The 19929-nt window shown below is 39.0% G+C and overlaps 1 protein-coding gene and 1 non-coding gene across 2 annotated transcripts; both read left to right on the top strand.

Moving 5' to 3' along the window:
• The first annotated feature begins 202 nt into the window (after positions 1-202).
• Positions 203-309, top strand: LOC130020869 (U6 spliceosomal RNA). Its single transcript, XR_008792064.1, has one exon. It is a non-coding gene; the product is annotated as a U6 spliceosomal RNA (small nuclear RNA).
• An 8063-nt stretch (positions 310-8372) lies between these two features.
• IBSP (integrin binding sialoprotein) lies at positions 8373-18882 on the top strand. Its single transcript, XM_056111494.1, has 6 exons — positions 8373-8426; positions 8515-8565; positions 8654-8731; positions 13549-13614; positions 17104-17280; positions 18370-18882. Exons 1-6 carry the CDS (start codon positions 8373-8375, stop codon positions 18880-18882), a joined length of 939 nt encoding a protein of 312 aa, XP_055967469.1.
• Positions 18883-19929: the final 1047 nt, after the last annotated feature.

Below are 19929 nucleotides of genomic sequence, written 5' to 3'. Positions count from 1 at the left end.
TGGCTTCACCCATAAATATTTCAATACAAACCTCTAGGACAAATCATACTTTTAAAAAATAATAATGAGTGGAATTCGTGCCCAATTCAATTAGCTAATCAGTGGCTGAATAAATAGCAGTACTCCTACATTAAAAATAAATAAAAATAAATAAATAAAAATATAATAATGATATCACTGTACTGTAAAAGTTAACAATATCATGCTCACTTCGGCAGCACATATAGTAAAATTGGAACTGTACAGAGAAGATTAGCATGGCCCTTGTGCAAGGATGACATGCAAATTTATGAAGCATTCCATATTTTTAAAAAAAGTTAATATCTTAATACTATAAAATATCTCATTGGCATTCAAAATTTCACCAATTGTTTTTTTGATTGTTCTGTGTCTCTAAACTGTTCTTATTTCTCTAATTTTCCCTTTTTAAATTCTTCCTGCTAATAAAATAGGATCCCGTAATATGTTCTATAAAATTTTCCTTATTCTGAATTTTTTTAAATACATTCCAAGGCTATTATGTTACATATTCTTCTTTCCCCTGTATTTCTTCTCACCTGGTAGGTAGAGATGCTTCATCAGATTCAAGTTCTGTTTAACAAAAATGTTCATACACAGAACCTGGTTCCTTTTTTAATATGAAAACTCCCTTATTTTTTAAAAAGGTGTATTAAATTGAAGATTCAGCATGGCTTAGTGATTCATAGAATGAAGAATAATTGATTCTTTATATTTTATCATATATTGCTCTTCCTTTCATTATATCATTTGTGATTATGTAATACTACTCTATAATATTATATCATATTACTTGCAACAATGAGTGATTATAGCATTATCAATTGCTCGATAAGATAGAGCATGAGATTTGGCCATAACACTCACAAAATCGACCAACGCATGAATCAATCTCAGCTTTCTCATCCTCTTCTGCCAACTTCTACTAATGAACAATTTCTGTATAACCTGGCTCGTGCTTTTTCCGTACATCTTTTCTATCTTCACAGCTGTCATTTTAGTTTATGCATGTTATTGCACTTTTCTGGACATAAAACCACTTCTTGAAACTTCCCTCCTCCTTAACAATCTTTAGTTCCTCGATGCCTTATCAACCAAAGATTTTTGCAAACTGCAGATCTAAATATATTACATTTCTACTTTAAATGTTTGACTGGAGCGATAGCACAGTGGGTAGGGCTTTTGCCTTGCACGCGGCAGACTTGGCCCACCCGGGTTCAATAGCTACCGAGAGTATCTCGCCCACACGGCAAAGCAAGCTCCCCATGACTTATTCAATATGCCAAACACTGTATCACTGTATCATTGTCCTCCCATTGTTCATTGATTTGCTCAAGGGGGCCCAGTAACGTCTCCCTTTTGAGACTTGTTGTTACTGTGTTTGGTACATCGAATACGTCACGGGTAGCTTGTCAGGCTTTGCCGTTTGGGCAAGATACTCTCAGTAGCTTGCCAGGCTCTCCGAGAGGGGCAGAGGAATCGAACCCAGCTCGTCAGGGCTGGCTGCATGCAAGGCAAACGCCCTACTGCTGTGCTATGGCTCCAGCCCATGCCAAACAAAGTAACAACCATTCTCACAATGGAGACGTTACTGGGCCTGCTCGAGCAAATCAATGAACAACGGGAGGACAGTGCTACAGTGCTACCTTCTCATTTACATGATGGAATCAGTTCTCCTTATGATGACTATAGTCCCCTTCAAATCTAGTTTTGTCTGCATGGATTCGCTCATCTGCCAGTACTTCCATTCACTAATTCCAATCTATTGGAATCAACAAAATTTTCTGAGTGAGTAAGTAAGGATACTTAGTGACTAAAAGTAGACCCTAGAATTAGACAGGCTTTATTAAAGACCATTAGCAGTGCAACACAGAGCATACTTACCTCACTTAACTCGCTTATCTTGCCTATGGAATGGGAATACTCTTATAAAATACTTTTCTGAGTATGAGCTGGGTGAGATAAACAACACAAGCAAGGTACTAGCGTACAAGTTCTCTGAAAATACTAGATTCTGCCATTATCTTCTTTTATAAGCTTCTGTATCCTTTAATCCCATTACATTGCCCCACTTTTGATTATTTGTTGTTAAGTTTAGCGAGTGTTTTACATACCTTGGTGAGCCCTTTGTCCAGTGCATGATGTGTGAACAATTTCTCCCAATTGATAGTGTGTCTAGTCTCATTTCTTTAACAGAGCAAACACTTTTTCAGTTTAATGCAGTCCCACTTATTTATTTTTAATTTTTTCTTTGGAATAAAAAATAGAAATAAATGGAATAATATCATTGAAGACTTTTCTGAGATCTTTAATCATGGAGATTTCTGCCTATATCTCCCTCAATGTATTTTATAGGTGCAGGTCTGATACCAAGGTATTTCATTCATTTCAAGTAAACCTTTGTGTGAAGAATGAGACAAAGTTCCAGTCTCTTTCTTTTTTATTTTTTGCATGAGGTTAACCAGTTTTCCAAGCACCATTTGGTAGAAGCTTTCCTTGCTCCATTTTTTACACCTATCCTCTTTATCATAAATTAACTGTTCGTTCATCTGGGGGTTTACCTCGGCTTCTCACTCCTACTCTGTTAATCTGAGAATCCCTTTGCTGAGGGCTCATACTTAAAGAAACAACAAGAGTTCGTGGGGAAGTGGTGGAAAAGGAGTTCTCATTCACTGGGGCTGGAGAGATAGCACAGCGGTTGGGCGTTTGCCTTGCACACAGCCAACATGGCCGACCCGAGTTCGATTCCTCCGCCCCTCTCGGAGAGCCCGGCAAGCTACCGAGAGTATCTTGCCCGCAAGGCAGAGCCTGGCAAGCTCCCTGTGAAGTATTCAATATGCCAAACACAGTAACAACAAAGTCTCAATGGAGACGTTACTGGGCCCGCTCAAGCAAATCGATGATCAATGGGAGGGCCTTTACTTTTATCTTTACTTACTTTTATTCACTGTTGGTGGAATTGTTGTCTGGCTCGGCCTTTTTGGAAAATGATCTGGAGACTTCTTTAGAAGTCTTATTAGGATTATTTAGAACAGTACTTCCAGATGACCAGCCAACCCACCCCAAGAACACCAAAGCATTAACTCTCAAGGATTATGCACATGATGTTCATCAAATTACCTTAGCCCACATCAGAAAACAACCCAAGTGCCCAACGACGCATGAGTGGTTAAAGAAATTGTGCTGTGTATATACGTAATGAAATCCTACTCATCGATGAGGAAAAATGAAATCTGCAGTTTTGTCAGATTGCTGCCGCCTGGATGGAATAGGAAGGTGTTATGCTCAGTGAAGTGAGTCAAAGGAAGAAGACAGGCACTAAATGCTCTCACTTAGTAGGTGGAGAATTAGAAAAGCAACAGACTATCTCTCTCCTGTGTGGGACTTAAAGTTTCATAGCATGGCAGCAACAAAGAGCTACAGCAACACAAAGCGGGTTATGATCCACAAACTTAAGTTGATGGGAGTAGGAGTTGGAAGGGAGGGGCTTCAAGGTCCTGGGGGAGGGAGGCAGGTACACTAGTGAGGGGTGTGGTGTTGGAATTCAGGGCACAAGAAATCATCGTCAACAGTATTGTAAACCTCAAAATTTCAATTAATTTTTTTTTGAGTGAGGGGTTAGACAATCCCAAGGGAAGCAAGCAAAATAGTGAACTAAGGATGTTAACGGTTTGGAATGGGATGGACTTTGGGATAAGCAAGGAGAGCTAGCAACACTGGTGATGTGGTCGTAAAATATCACTGAAAAGTATGAAGTAATAACATCAACAATACTGGAACCCTTGGTTCCGCCATAAAAAATAACTGACTAGATATTTTTAAATTCCTAAGGATGCTTTTCTCTTCTTCCTCGTTAATGTCTCTCCTCATGATAATTTAAGCAGGTTCCTCTTCTGATGTGAGTCCAGATGCTCAATTCTTTGTCATTTAGAATAAATGACAAATCTTCCAGTTGCTATGCCTGACGGCTATTTATCTGTTGCTCCACATAGCTATGAAAGAGTTTTAAAGACAGGAACCGGATGATTATTATGTTTGGTTCTTCGTGATCCTGACTCAGAACACATTCATGTTTAAGATTCTCTGAGCACTGTTTCCTCCAATTAAAGGTGATCCATCTTAAACATCTAACAAAGCAACTTTAATTAAAAATAATATGTATTGATTTTTTTTTATTCTCTGGTGGATGTCACAATTTAAAAGAGGAACAAAATGACCTACAAGGAGAATATGCCAGCTATGAAGCCAAATTTCCCTTAGAATCAAAACAATAGTAGAGTGGGTAGGGTAGGCCACTTGCCTTGCAAGCAGCCCACCAGGATTTAATCCTCAGCATCCCATCTGGTCCCCAGATCCTGCCAGGAGTGATCCATAAATTCAGAGCCAAGAGTCATCCCTGAACATAGCACAGTGTGACCCAAAAACAAAAACAAAACAAAATAGAAAAGCTAGATTTCTCTTCATAAATTAAAAAATTGTTGCTTTTTGCTGGGGATCTAGTACAGTATCTCGCCCGCACGGCAGAGCCTGGCAAGCCCCCCGTGATGTATTGGATATGCCAAACACAGTAACAACAAAGTCTCCAATGGAGACGTTACTGGGCCCGCTCGAGCAAATCGATGATCAACGGGAGGGCCTTTACCTTTACCTAGTACAGTATCAAAGCACTTGCCTTGCACCCGGCCTGGTTTGACTCAAAGCACTGCATACGGCCCCCTGAGTCCTTCCAGGAGTGAGCCCTGAGCATGGGACCAAAAGTAAACCTTGAGCTCAGCCAGGGGGTGACTCCAAAACATCCTCCCCCCAAAAATATAAAATATTAATGTATTTGTCAGTTTCATACGATTCTGATTTTCATGAACCATCTCAATAACAATTGATGATCCTTGCGAGATATAAACATTCTTTTCTACAACCAATAAAAAAAGTAAATGTGGCAATGAATCAGCAAAAAGATTGCAAGAGTCTGAAAACTAAAATGCAGTGAATTCGCCTGCCCAGCAGAAAGTGACATATAAACAGATAATCTAAAAAGGCTTATTTTACAGAACAAAAATTAATTAACCTACTTCTTAGTAGCATGCTCCTCAAAACTTTTAACTTTATATAGAGCTGCATTTTTTAGCAACTACAGCTTACATATATTCTGATTTGAAGATGTCTATTTTAATTTGTGAGTGATCAAAGCATAAAAATGTAGAAAAATATTTTTTAAGAAATAGAAAATAATTTATATGATTCATCAATTTCTTTTCCTTAATTATTTTTATACTAATCATAATAGAATTGTATCTACACACAGTAATTTTTCCTTCAAAGCAGTGAAAATTTGTATAATTGTGAACTGTTAAATAGTTAAATCCTTTGCTATTTATTTTAATTCAAATCCAGTATATTATTATATGTATATTCAGAGCTCAAACTATTCATCTTCCTCTAAACCATCAATTAAATTCCACAATGCAAACCTCTTGGCACTAGAACCACATTTCATGTTTATTCAACTGAGCCTGTGTCTTGAAAAAGTGTTGAAGTTTGGGGGTTTTCTGGTGAGAATCCACAGGCTGACATCACCTTGGCCGTGACAGGGATTGGCTGTTTGCAAGCAATGGAGAGTTTATAGCCAGCCAGAGCAAGTGAATGAGTGAGTGAGAGACCAGAGAAAATACTCAATCTGTGTCACTCACTCCCGTGAGCCTGCCTCCACAATCCAGGACTGCAAAAGGGTAAGATTTATTATGACAATTTTATTATCTTAAAATCAGATACGTGTTGTATTATCTCCCTAGGTTTGGGTTTGAATGTTGTTCTGAAATATTGATATTGTTGTATTGTAGAATGACTACGAAATTTAACAAGCATCACAAAACTGCTTACTCAGATTTTAAGTTCTTTGCAAATAAAAAAGCGAAGTCTTTTCATGTACATAAACAAGTTCTTAATAGTTTGCACATAAACTAGAGGATGATTTTTCCTTCCTTCTGTCTCTGGATCTCATAGATAACTGTTTTCTCACTCTGCTGTATCAAGATAACTTGATTGAAATACTGTTTTGCTTTTACCTTTTACCTATCTCAGCACATGCAACTTCTCCACATTAGTGATCTCTAGCTCGACAATCAGCATGAAAAATATAAGCATATAATTAAATTCTCAAAATGACCCTATAAGAATATGGGGTCTGAGTTAGTCGTGGCTACTAAGAGAACTTTGCTTTTGATGAATCACAAAATAAATATAATGAGATTTATGTAAGCAGCTGTTTGCTGTCTTTGTGAATCATCTTTAAAAATATGATCCAGGTTATGTTTTTATTGTTTTTTAAAGATTTTGTTGCATGAAATTTATGTGGTCAAAAGTCATATATGGTTCTGTGTTTTTAACTATTTTGGATATTTAAGCATTGTAACTCTTTTCTTAGAGATAAAAATCAAAAATCTGTTTGCTGGTAGACTTGGCAATGGGCGGCCAAATTCAATGCATTATACAAAAGGCCCCCCAAATCAATGAAAGCTTACTATACAGAGGGAGGACATTTAGCAGTCAAGTCTCTTTATATGGCTTTATCTGGCCTATGGAAACTTTTAAAAAATAAAAGGGACAGGAGGAAATGTATAAATATCAAAATTAACCACTCTGTCACAAAGGGAATATGACTTGAGTTCAAGAGAGCTTCTCTAGCTTAAGACTTTGTATGTTTATACAAGTGGTACAACATGGAAAGTATCATGCTAAGCGAAATGAGTCAGAAAGAGAGGGATAGACATAGAAAGATTGCATTCATCTGGGGGATATAAAGTAACAAAATAGGAGATTAATACCCAAGAATAGCTGAGATCAGCAGCAGGAGGATTACTCCATAACTTAGAGGCCAGCCGGGTATTCTAGGGGAAAGGGCAGTTCAGATAGAGAAGGGAGCACCAAATAAAGGGTGTTAGGAGGATCCTCCCAGGAGGAGAGATGCATGTCGAAAGTAGACTATGGACTGAACATGTTTGCCACTCAATGCCTCTTTTGGAGAACACAACACCCAAAACGAGAGAGAGAACACAGGGCCACAGAGGCAGGGGAAGATGGGGGGATGGGGGTGGGGGGTTATTATCCATGGTGGTGGAAAATGGGCACTGGTGGAGGGATGGGTATCTGATCATTGTATAATCGAAACCCAAGCACAAAAAATAGTAAATCTACAACTGTACCTCATGGTGTTTCACTAATTAAAAAAAAAAGACTTTGTATGTTTATTATAATGTCAGGTGTTCAGGTGTTCAGTAACAGTGCACTAAATCTGGGATAATGATGACAAAATGCAATAAGCTTTATACAGTTTGAACTTTGCTTTCCAAAGTATGTTTAGGGAGAAATCAACATCACTATTACATATTTACTTCTAGAATGTTTCCAACGCTATCACTGTATGAGAAAGCACTTAATTAAATATTATGCAAATGGGCAGGTGTTAGCCAGATTTCTGTTTTATTTTATTTTGGTGGTGTTAGCCAGATTTCTGTTTTATTTTTTTTTTGGTTTGGGGACCATTCCTAGCTGTGCTCAGGGCTTACTCCTGGCTCTGCACTCAAGGATCATTCCTAGAAGATTTCTGGAAGTGTCACTATGAGCAAGGCAAGAGCCCTACCCACTGTACTATCTCTTCAGCCCCATAGTTTCCCTTTTATAAATTAACTTTTACTTCATTTGTTTTTGTTTTTGTTTTTGTTTTTTTTGCTTTTTGGGTCACACCCAGTGATGCTCAGGGATTTCTCCTGGCTCTGCACTCAGGAATCACTCCTGCGGTGCTCAGGGGACCCTATGGGAAGCCAGGGATCGAACCCATGTCCTCTGGGTGCAAGGCAAATGCCCTCCCCACTGTACTATCACTCTGGCCCCTTAACTTTTACTTTAAAAGCTATAAAGAAGGTGGAAACTGACTATAGGGTCAATTGTCATAAAATGATCATTTAAATGTAAATCAATTTTCTAAATACTAATAAATAATAAAACAGGTCACATAATCACACTAACAATTCCACTGATTTAGTTACTATTCCCATATCAAGAACAGGAAGCTTCCTCATACAGTCAAGACCCTGGCAGTAAGGGAATGACCTACTAATGACAGAAAACAATAGATAAGATCATGACCATATAAGGAAGTTAAGTTTTTTTCAAAAAGTCAAGTCAGCTTTCTACTACTTAGACTACCTAAAAACAAAGACAGAGTTATGGTCTTTCTTACTCAAAATTATCATTAGACACAAATGAAAACAAATTAATATGTCATATTATAGTTAAGCAAGAATGTCTCTCCCTTAGTATTTACTATCATTTCACTAATTCCAGAAGCAACCACCAAAATGAAGACTGCCTTAATTTTGCTCAGCATTTTGGGAATGGCCTGTGCTTTCTCAGTAAGTTTTTATTAAAAACCTACGTTTATCTCCAATTTTGTCTTTTTACATAAAGAAATATTTAGTAATTAAATGCTCTCTTTAATAGATGAAAAATTTTTATCGACGAGCCAAATCAGAGGATTCTGAAGAAAATGCGGTAAGCTTACTTCCTTGGCCTGACTGTTCTTAATCTCAGCCTGATGTGCATTAAATGTGATTGTATCATTTTTTTTCTGTTTATACAGGTCTTTAAGTACCGACCACGATATTCTCTTTATAAGTATGCTTACTTTTATCCTCCTCTAAAACGATTTCCAGTTCAGGTAAGTATAAAAATACTTTTTTTTTCTTCGCACTGTAGCACTGTCCTCTCATTGTTCATCGATTTGCTCGAGCGGGCACCAGTAATGTCTCCATTGTGAAACTTGTTACGTTTTTGGCATATTGAATAGCCACAGGAAGCTTGCCAGGCTCTGCTGTGTGGGCAGGATACTCTCGGTAGCTTGTCAGGCTCTCTGAGAGGGACGGAAGAATCAAACCCGGGCTGGCCTCGTGCAAGGCAAACGCCCTACCCTCTGTGCTATCGCTCTAGCAATTTTTTCTTACCGATTACAATTTCAAGGAAATAAAATGTAACTACAAAGTCCCTGAATTTAACTTTTGCCAAAAATTCCAGCAGAAAGAGAACTTCCTGTTAAAAAAGCTTGTATTGGATATCAAAAAACAAAACACATGCCTAAATTCTCTTCTGAAGCAGAAATACACATGCAGAGTAAAATAAAGTGAACTCAGAATAGAATAATATACAAGTACCTTGAATTCAGATATTTTGACTAATTCAACTGACAAAAGAGCATCATTGTTTCAGTATCAGAAAATTAATTTCATGATAAGAACATTAATACTTTTGTTATAATTGATTAAATCTTACTATCTAGCCAGTTCACAGCCAATAATTCAGAGCCCTTTAGTTTATAGGAGTAAGAGGGTATTTGACTACATAAAGAGCAAAAACCATTTTTCAAAAAAAACATTCTTGGGCCTGAGCGATAGCACAGTGGGCATTTGCCCTGCTTCACGTGGCCAACCTGTGTTTGATTCCCAGCATCCCATATGGTCCCCCGAGCACTGCCAGGAGTAATTCCTGAGTGCATAAACCAGGAGTAACTCCCGTGCATCACTGGGTGTGACCCAAAAAGCAAAAAAAAAAACCTTGATAATATACGGTGAATATTGGAGATTTAAGAGTCCTTTAAGTTCACTAGAGCAATGTGTCATATATTCTAGCCAAGGTTCCCAAACTTACTTGGCCTTCTGTGCCTTTTGCAGAAAAAGAAAAGATTACTTAGCGCCCTTCCAGATTATCACTTACCTTCTTCATACCCCGAACAGAGACTGCCACCTGCCCCTTTCAGCTGAGTCACTCCTGCAAACCCAGGGCTGAGTTAGGATCCCCTGAATGACAGTATCTGAGCCTAACTGCAGTGGAAACCTGACTTAAGAACTGTGGAGGAAAGAAAAAGGCCCATGAACTAAAAAGCTTGTGAGAGAAACAAAACATCCTTAAAATCTGTAAGCAGAAAGGAAAATAACTCAACATAAAAATAAGGGTTTCCAGTATTTCTGGGTTACCTTTGAAGGGAGTCATGACGGCTAAGAGGGTTTTGAGCTGGTTTTAAATAGTCAACAAAACAATGCCGCACTATGTTTATAACGACAGGGTTCAGGCTCAGGGTACCAGTGAAACACCAATGGCTCTCAGGCCCCTGACAGCAGTCAGGGCACTGAAAATGGGCCTGACCAGTGTCTTGGCATTGTCTGCCATCATATGTGGCTCATTCATCTCAGACGATAGGAACTGATCATCTTATGGTATTTCCAGAACCATAATAATTACAGGGAATATGAGTGACCACAGAAATCTGAACACAAATGACACAAGAGTCGTGGTTTTCCAGAATTGTCTTACATTCTTCGGTTCATCTCAGGCCCATAAGTAAACAGCCCTCACTTGAAACATTGCTTTGTTTTTCTTAGCTTGCATGGAAATGATAAATTTAAGCTCTTGATAAATGGAAATGATAAACTTAAGCTACTGGTAACTTACCCAACTTTTCTGAAAGGTCAAGAAGTCAGAGATATTCCTACCTAAAATATTATAAATGCATATTTTCCATTATTTTATGGGGTATACAAATGAAGTATAGTAATCACACTAATATCAGTGATAGACCACAGTTAATATGTCTTTAGATATATCTACGGTGTACAAATGAGGTTTTCCACAATTATGTACAGAAAGGTCCATCTCAATGAATGTGGAAATTTGTAAGATAGTTTGAAAATAGAGACCAATAAGATTAGATAGATACATTGAATAGTCTGATATATCTTCTGCTCTCTTACTTTATATGGCTTTATTTCCAAGGGTGACACAAAGTTAGGGGCACGAGATCCTCTAACGGTTAGATTGTGGCATTACCTGGATAACTCCCAAGCCTGCTGGCACCAGGGTCTTACCAGTAGGGCCCACCCAGACCTGAGGTTCACCACGTTCTTGCACCCCATCTCCAAACTGCTGGCCTAGTTGGTCCAGTATTAAGCGCTGCTCAGCACTGCTTGGACACCCAGACACACCCTAACAAAACGATGTTTAGGGCCAGAGAGATGGTGCAGTGGGTAAGGTGATGTCTTGAACTCAACCAAGCTGGGTTAGATCCCCAGCACCCCATATAAGCCAGCCGGAAGTAATCCCTGCATGAAGAGCCGGAAGTGACCTTTGAGAACCCCTGGTGCCCCCCAACCGGCAGTTTTATTTCTAGAATTTCCCCTCAACCGTAAATTTACATTTTTCATGTTTTTTATTATTTAGTCCCTTAAATCTACTAAATATTTAATGCCGAGACAGGCACCCCAAATGAATTAGGTTGTATTGGCTTAACTTTTTTCTTTTCTTTTCTTTTTTTTTTGCTTTTTGGGTCACACCTGGCAATGCACAGGGTCACTCCTGGCTCTGCACTCAGGAATTACTCCTGGCAGTGCTTGGGGGACTATATGGGATGCTGGGAATTAAACCTGGGTCCACTAAATGCAAGGCAAACGCCCTATCTGCTGTGCTATTGCTCCGGCCCCTGGCTTAACTTTTTTACATTTCACTCAAACAAGTCTGTTAAGTATAATCAGTTCTAAAACAGCCAACTTGCATGAAATATTCTGCAGAGATTGCTTAAGTACCACAGTATACTCATTTAGAGCTGACCTATCTGCCTAGCTATAAAATAGAAGGATAAGTATGCTTATCCTCACAACTTTTCATTGAGGACATTGCTTTTTATAAATCAAGTGATAGCTGGTTATTCATTTAAAGGCTCTGAGAGACGTTTAGATGGCATTTTTTTCTTTTAAATAGGGAAGTCCATTAGCTTGGACTATAATTATAGTTTTCTATACAAATACATTGGTCTAATGTACTCTCATTTTGGTATTGAACTCTTTAGAGAGATAGGAGTTATAAATATACTACATGAATCATTTTTTCTTTGAAAAGTCACTGACAGGGCATTTGCCTCAGCAGATCGGGGGTTTGCCTTGCATGCGGCTGACCCAGGTTCAATTCCCAGCACCCCATATGGTCCCCTGAGCACCGCCAGGGGTAATTCCTGAGTGCAGATGCATGAGTAACCCCTGTGCATTGCGAGGTGTGACTTAAAAACAAACAAAAAAACAAAAACAAACAAACAAACAAAAAAGTCCCTGGTATGGCTTGCTGTTCAAGCCCCTGTTCTCCCTTAAACTTTTGTCTCACTTGTTTGTCTCTCTCTTTACTGGTTTATTTCCGCTCTGGGGAAGCCTGTGTTCTCTCTTTAATGCATTTCCTCTCTTTCTCTCCCTTCACATCTTTCTAAGCAAGTTTCATTCAATAAAAACCATCATCATTCGCGCGCGCACATAAAAAAGTCACTAAAATAACCCTGCGTGTGGAGATAACAATCATTTATCTATAAGCCTCATTTATGGATCTTCCATTAGATTGAAAAAAAGCAAATTTAGTTATAATTCAAATTAAAATTCACTAGTAGAGCTCATTTGTTTAAGAGAATCTTTAGGGGAGCTGGAGAGACAGTACAGCAGGTAGGCACTTACCTTGCACACAGCTGGCCACGTATAAATCCAGGTATTCAATATAGTCCCCCAAGACCCACCAGGAGCAATTCCTGAGCACAGAGCCATGAGTCAAGCCCAGAGCACCACCAGGTGTGCTTCTTCCCCCGAAAGGAATCATTCAGGAAAAAATTCACATAGTATAACAAAATTAATCATCGTTATATTTATATTTTGTAAGTAAGTAAGTAAAGGCCCTCCCGTTGATCATCGATTTGCTCGAGCGGGCCCAGTAACGTCTCCATTGGAGACTTTGTTGTTACTGTGTCTGGCATATCGAATACTCTCGGTAGCTTGCCGGGCTCTCCGAGAGGGGCGGAGGAATCGAACTCGGGTTGGCCATGTTGACCGCGCGTAAGGCGAACGCCCTACTCGCTGTGCTATCGCTCGGAGAGCCCGGCAAGCTACCGAGAGTATTCGATATGCCAGACACAGTAACAACAAAGTCTCCAATGGAGACGTTACTGGGCCCGCTCGAGCAATTTATATTTTGTAAAGAAAATAAAACAATGTGATTTTTTTTCATAGTGAAATATTTGCCTTAAACTGGTTGGAGAAGTACAACTGTCCAGATTTCAGATTCGTTTCTCTGTGAGATGAATTAGAAGGCCATAAATTGCTCCTTCTCTCAGAGTTTAAAAATTCTGTGTGATCCATTGTTCTTGTTTTCCATACAAAATGTTCCAACACGTTGTTTTGGGGTTCAAAGTAGAGAATCTTGGTTCTTACCTTGATCATTATTGTAGCCTCCTTGGCACTAACCTCAATCTATATGTTCAGTCTCTTATCTTGCTTATATTAACATGAGTCTTGGTACCTGTTGCAGTAAGTAATCAGATGTTAATACTACGTAATTTGAATGAATATTTGTGTGTATTTTATCCTATATCAATTGGCAGGAATTTCCTTTGCTGTTGACTATGTGACATATATTTATTTGTATGTTTATTTGTATGTGTGGATTTGTGTGTACTTTTAGAGCAATAGTGATTCATCTGAAGAAAATGGAGATGGTGATAGCTCAGAAGAGGAGGAGGAAGGAGAGGTGAGGACATGCTGCAGTTTGTGTTTTTGTTTAAGACTTGTTTTTGTTGTTGTTGTTATTATTATTTGGGGACCACTCTGCTCTGCTTGAAGGCTGCTCCTGGTTTGGTCTTCACGGGTTGGTTGCTCAGGGGACAGTGCCCTGTGAGGGCTCCAAGCCAGGGTCTCACACATGCAAGTACTCTACCACTGAGTCACATTGGTTTTCATAATGAACCAAGAAGCACCAGAAAACAAATGGAAAGCTAGTCCACTGCAGTCTGGACTCAATAAAAAGCTGTAGCCAGCTGGCCACAGTCTTCTATTTTGAGCAAGCTGAATGCTATTTAAATTAGAATGAAATAAAATGACCTGTTTCAAACCATTTTTCAGTCTGGGGTTAAAGTTGCCTGCAAATGGTACCAAAAAAGTGGAGAAGGGTAAATAAGGATTTTTTTTAAAAAAACATTTTATTTAAGTGGATAGACATGTGGTTAAAGACAAGTACATGATAATCCTAAACAGAGTATAACCCCTGTTTCAGTGACCAAACTTTAAAAATTCACTTTGCTAAACGGGTAGCATATGAAAGTTAACCCCATATTCTTCAGAGTGTAATTGTGATTTATTTGTCTTTCTTGACCCACAAAGTTGGTTTTCTGTTTTTAGTAGAAATTTGATGTCTTTTTTTTGTTTAATAATAAAATTTTTATTTTAAGAGAAATGTAGTCAAGATTATGTAAATATCTCTTCATTCAGTGCTATAAATTAGTGTTGTTTATGACTAAAGCTTATTAATATATTTTTCAAAATTGAGATAATTTACAGCTGACATTCTTACCCATACCAATCAGATTCGTTTCCCCATATAGTAAGTTATATTTATTTAATAGTTTACTCCTTCTCCTCGTCCTCTTTCTTCTTTCCTCTTCCTCCGTCTCCTCTTCCTCCTCTTCCTCCTCCTCCTCCTTCTTTAGGATTCTGATAAAACATACGCACTCTGAATTCAGGAATTTTTGAATGACTTTATGAATGGACAGTGATAATCAAAAATGGATCCTGGATAAAACATCTGCAATCTTTTTAAAAGTTTTGTCTTATTAAAGCACAGTGATTTGCAAAGTTCTTCATAGTTGGATTTTAAATACAATGACATATAATAAGATACATAGCATTTATAATATATATATATATAATACATAGCACTAATCCCTCCATGAGTGTCACCTTCCCTCCATCCTTGTCCCCAGGTTCCCTTTCCTATGCCCCACCCCCAGCCTGCATCTTGATAGGCACCTTTTAAAGTCTTGTTGTTAAAGTTTGGGTCTCATGATTTCAGTGTTGTTGACTCTGTGATCTCAATATGTAACTCTATCATTCCATAACAACACACACAAGCCTAAATCCTCTTGACCCCTGACCCCTGTTGTCTCATCTGTCTTTTCTCTGCCCCACTTCCATTGATTTTTTTCCTTCTCTTCTCTAGACCCTGGTGCCTAGGGTGGTCTAGGCATCACCCATTTAAACATGAACAACCACTGCCCTTCTGCATCCAGTTATTCTAAATACCTTGTATAAGTGATATTATCCTGTGTATTTCTGTCTGCTTCTTACTTCTTGTATCATGATATCTTCCAGTTACATCATGTCAAGGCAAATTGCATGATTTTGTAGTTTCTTACAGCTGCAAAGTATTCCATTATGTTTATATGACACATTGTCATGACCCACTTACCTGTTGTTCGACATAGAGGTTGACCCAAAATTTTACCTATTGCACTGAGTGCTTCAATGAAGAATAGTGTGCATATGTCCTTTTGAATGAATGTTTCTCTGTCCTGGGAATTCTCAGTAAACTTATAATTAAGCTGTCAAACATCTACAATCTTGAAATCAAAATGGTACTGGAAATTAAAAAGTGACAAATCATTAATTCTAATTTTACCATGAAAGTAATCTTTTCAGTACTATAATTTACCCAATTGCTCTTTGAATTCAACCCTTATAAGGATGCTATTGCTAAATTCCAAAACATTTTGTCCGGAGTCTTAGTCATAATCTAAACTTTGGTCATTCAATGCACAGTGATTATCAGTGATTATGAAGTGCCTTGCTTGCTAATATCCCAATTTTGCCCAACTTTTAGAAAATAATACTTCTTTTCCTTCTCTTTCTTCTCCTTCTCTTCCTCATTCTCCTCCTCCTTCTCCATGTCCTCCGCCTTCTCTTCTCCTTTTCCTCCTTCTCCACCTCTCTTCTTCCTCCTCCTTCTCCTTCTCCTCCTTTAGGATCCTGATAAGACATACATCCTCAAAATTTTGCTAAAAATATCTGAACACTTTTATGCTCCCAGACATTATCTATAAACTTTTCATGATGCAAGAAACTGAAGACTATATGTTAATAAATATATACGTATATATCTGTGTGTGTGTGTCTGTCTGTCTGTCTGTAGTACCCAGTAAGTATTTCACTCTTTGGTCTTGAAACTTCAGAAAAATAATTGCTCCAAAGATTATTCTCTTTTTACTCTTTTTTTGGTATTTTTTTCGCAAGGCTATTTATTAAAAATGAAAATGCGAGAAAGCATATTAATAATCTGGGAATATTCCAATTTTATTCCTGAAGATTTTGGGGGGGAGAGTACGGAGGTTAGGTGTGTTTGGATCACATTCTTCAGTTCTCAGGAGCTATTCTCGGCTCTGTACTCAGACGTGACCCTGACAGTGCCCAAGGGCCCAGATATGTGGTGAAGGCTTTGAGGCCAGGTTGATGGGATACAAGACAAGTGCCTAATTATCTCTTCTGCCTTATAAAGAAATCTTAAAACCTCTTTCCTATGCATTTCTTCCTAAAATTTCATTGCTAATCAAAGTTAAATACAGATTCTGCAACAATTTACTTTACGTAAGTGGTGCTAAGGCATGTTTTCTATTTGGTGTTGATCCATTTTTTTTACATTCTTTTTTTAACTACTTGGCACCACCTAAAAATATTGCATTTTAATATAATTGGAATGAAGTCATTGTCATGAGTATTTGTTAAATACCATTAAATTTTTAGAAATAAAACACAAGTATACCAGCATTATATCAAAAGGCACCATATGCTTTTTTACTTCATTCTGTGTGATATGTTGTACATGGTGTCAGATATAAACAGACATGGAGAAAGAAGATTTATAGATAAAAATCACATAATATTAATCAGATGCATATAAATTACTACTCAAATAGCTTTGAGCTGTTCAAATGGGATGGAGAAATACTTAACCCCACCTGTCTAAGTGACACATTTGAATCAGTGAGTAACTGAGATTGTTTGGAGTGCGCTCTTAGAAATAAGAAATGCAAATGTTACAAGAGGAAGCAGCAGTGTCAGCATCAGTAATGAGCTAGCTGAAGGATAGAGAACTTTTCCCAGTAATTATTGACAACTCCAACAAATTTTGAAGTCTCTTCTAGCTCACATAACTTTTCTTCCTCTGGGTACATTTTTTTCTAACCAGGAGACTTCAAATGAAGAAGAAAACAATGAAGAGAATGAAGACTCTAATGGCAATGAAGAGGAAGAGTCTGAGGCTGAAAACACAACCCTCTGGACGGCGACACCAGGCTACGGAGAGATGACACCAGGGACAGGAACAATAGGCCTGGCTGGAATCCAGCTTCCCAAGAAGGTACTACTTGTCCCAGGGGTTAAGACTCTTTTTTATTTTATTGATTTATTTGCAGTCTTGGGTTTTCCTTTTTTTTTTCCTTTGCTTTTTGGGTCACACCCAGCGATGCTCAGGGTTTACTCATGACTCTGCACTCAGGAATTACTCCTGGTGGTACTTGGGGGACCATAATATGGGATGCTGGGAATCGAAACTGGTTGACTGCGTGCAAGGCAAATGCCCTCCCACTGTGCTATCCCTCCAGCCCCAGGTTATCTTAACAGCAATGCACTTAGTATTTTATATTAGCTTCATTAACTCACTGAAAAAGCGAAAGAAAATGCAAATTCCTTTATTACAAAGAAGGAAACCTCTTTTCTCGAACAAATTCTCTTGCCATACTATTACACTAATTTTGTACTTTATAACAGAAAATGAGACATAAGCCTCTTCCCAGTGGTCCTGAGATATATATCATTGCTTTTTGGAGAAGAGGGTCCCAACACAGAAAATGTAAATAGCAAAAGTACAGGAAACATCTGCCGTGGAGAAAGGTTTATTTTTCTTTTCCCACAGTAAAATCAAATGACAACTATGCAAATTTTTTTTTTGAGATCACATCCAGCGATGCTCAGGGCTTCCTCCTGCCTCTGAGCTCCTGGTGGGGCTTATGTGATGATGGGGATCAGTTTCCCTCAGCCAGGTGCAAGGCAAGCATCCTCACACTGTGCTCTGCCTCAGGCTCCAGAGATGCTAATTCCGCAGTGATAAGCCCTTACTGCCTCGAGTGTAAGTTTTCATAACTTCCCTTTAAAATCAGATCTAGGGGCTGGAGCAATAGCACAGCGGGTAGAGTGTTTGCCTTGCACGTGGCCAACCTAGGTTCGATTCCCAGCATCCCATATGGTCTCCCGAGCACCGCCAGGAGTGATTCCTGAGTGCAAAGCCAGGAGTAACCCTTGAGCATCGCTGGGTGTGACCCAAAAAGAAAAAATAAATAAATAAAATCAGATCTAGAGCCAGATCCAGCCGGTGCTGCCTGAACTCGACTTTGCATTTTTTCTGTTTTTCTCCTGCTTGGAGTGAATTGGCTTCTTTCTCCGTCCTTCTTTCTTACAGGCTGGGGGCCACCCTCCAAAAGAAGAGGAGAGTGATGAGGAAGAGGAGGAAGAGGAAGAAAATGAAAACGAGGAAAACGAAGCAGAAGTCGATGCCAACGAGCAAGGCATCAACGGCACCAGCACCAACAGTACCGAGGTCCCCAGCCACGGCAGCAACGACGCAGATAACGGAGATGAGGAAGGTGAGGATGCCACGGAAGGCGCTGTCCACTCAACGACGGTGGCTGCAGAGCAGACCCCCACCTCTGCTGCCCCCCACGGGGGCTTCGAGCCAACCACCCCGGCCCAGGACGTCCAGGGGACCCCCACCACCTCTTTGGGGGAGACCACCACCACTGCTTATGAGGACGAATATGAGCACATAGGCACGAGTGAGTATGACAACGGGTACGAGATCTATGAAAACGAGAACGCAGAGCCCCGTGGGGACAACTACCGAGCCTACGAGGACGAGTACAGCTACTATAAGGGGCGCAGCTATGACGGGTACGACGGCCAGAATTATTACTGACACCAGTGGGCAACCCACCTGGGAGCAGCCCATCCCTTCTGGCCGGTCAAGTGGCCTGCGTTTCCCGACTTCAACTCAGGGGGGTGCTATAGAGCAAAGGTGCATCCCTATTGGGGATTGGTGCTATATGTCCCCAGGTGATTTTCTATAGGGACTTCTGCAAATCGAGGGCCTCTGTCTGCTTTCCCTGGCATGCTACCGACCGGTCATTGGAAATCGGCACCACGAGTCTGTAAACCAATCCACGAGATTGAGTGCGGTTGAATGTGTTGAGCTTGTAGTTCTATACATAGTGTTCACTTTGCCCTTGGGCTGATTTATTCATTTGCTCTTTTGCTAAACACATAGTCATTGTGTAGGAAGCGTTTCTGAGAAGAGATTCATTGACATAAATGATACTCTATGTAATAAACGTGTAGCTCTTTATTCATACTACATATCCAACACTGTATATTAGGTTTAATTATCATGCTGGTGTATTTTTATTTGACTCCATGTATATTCTATCTATGGGTGTTAACACAATAAAAAAAATAATGTAATCCTTCAGATATGTTACAACTAAGGAATAAAATGAGAGATTCAGAACGAGAAGAAGTGAGATCCCAGCATTCTGAGGGCAATTCAGCAAAAAGATCAAAGTTCATTTCCATTGTGCTTTAACATACCAAAACTACAGACATTTTCTTGTGGATAAACCATCATTTTTGTGGGTAGCATTATTCAAATACATCAGGGGAACAAATGTTTTCTATTAGAATTACCATACTTAATCAGTAAAAAGATACAATATTGAACTAAACAAGTAAGTGTTAGTGTAAGTATGCTCCTTGGAATATTTTGCTTCCGTGAAATGTTTAGGGCATATTAATACTGAATAAATATTTATCTGAAATATAAAATTAATCAAATATTTTGTTTTAAATGTTTTATTTGTGGCAACTCTGCTCTGATTTGGTCTTTGTTGTGGTAGAGAGCTAGATTGAGAAGGAAACTTTTAGACAAACATAAACACACACACAAGGGTTGAGATGCACACTTAATTGT

The sequence above is a fragment of the Sorex fumeus genome, unplaced genomic scaffold (assembly GCF_029834395.1).
Source record: "Sorex fumeus unplaced genomic scaffold, SorFum_2.1 ptg000013l, whole genome shotgun sequence".
Taxonomy (NCBI): domain Eukaryota; kingdom Metazoa; phylum Chordata; class Mammalia; order Eulipotyphla; family Soricidae; genus Sorex; species Sorex fumeus.
The sequence above is the reverse complement of the archived record's forward strand: the minus strand, read 5'-3'. Positions and strand labels throughout refer to the sequence as shown.

Coding starts and splice junctions, on each gene's coding strand:
- IBSP (XM_056111494.1), top strand. CDS start 8,373: ATGAAGACTGCCTTAATTTTGCTCAGCATTTTGGGAATGGCCTGTGCT. Junction 8,427..8,514: donor GAATGGCCTGTGCTTTCTCA/GTAAGTTTTTAT, acceptor TCTCTTTAATAG/ATGAAAAATTTTTATCGACG. Junction 8,732..13,548: donor TAAAACGATTTCCAGTTCAG/GTAAGTATAAAA, acceptor GTGTACTTTTAG/AGCAATAGTGATTCATCTGA.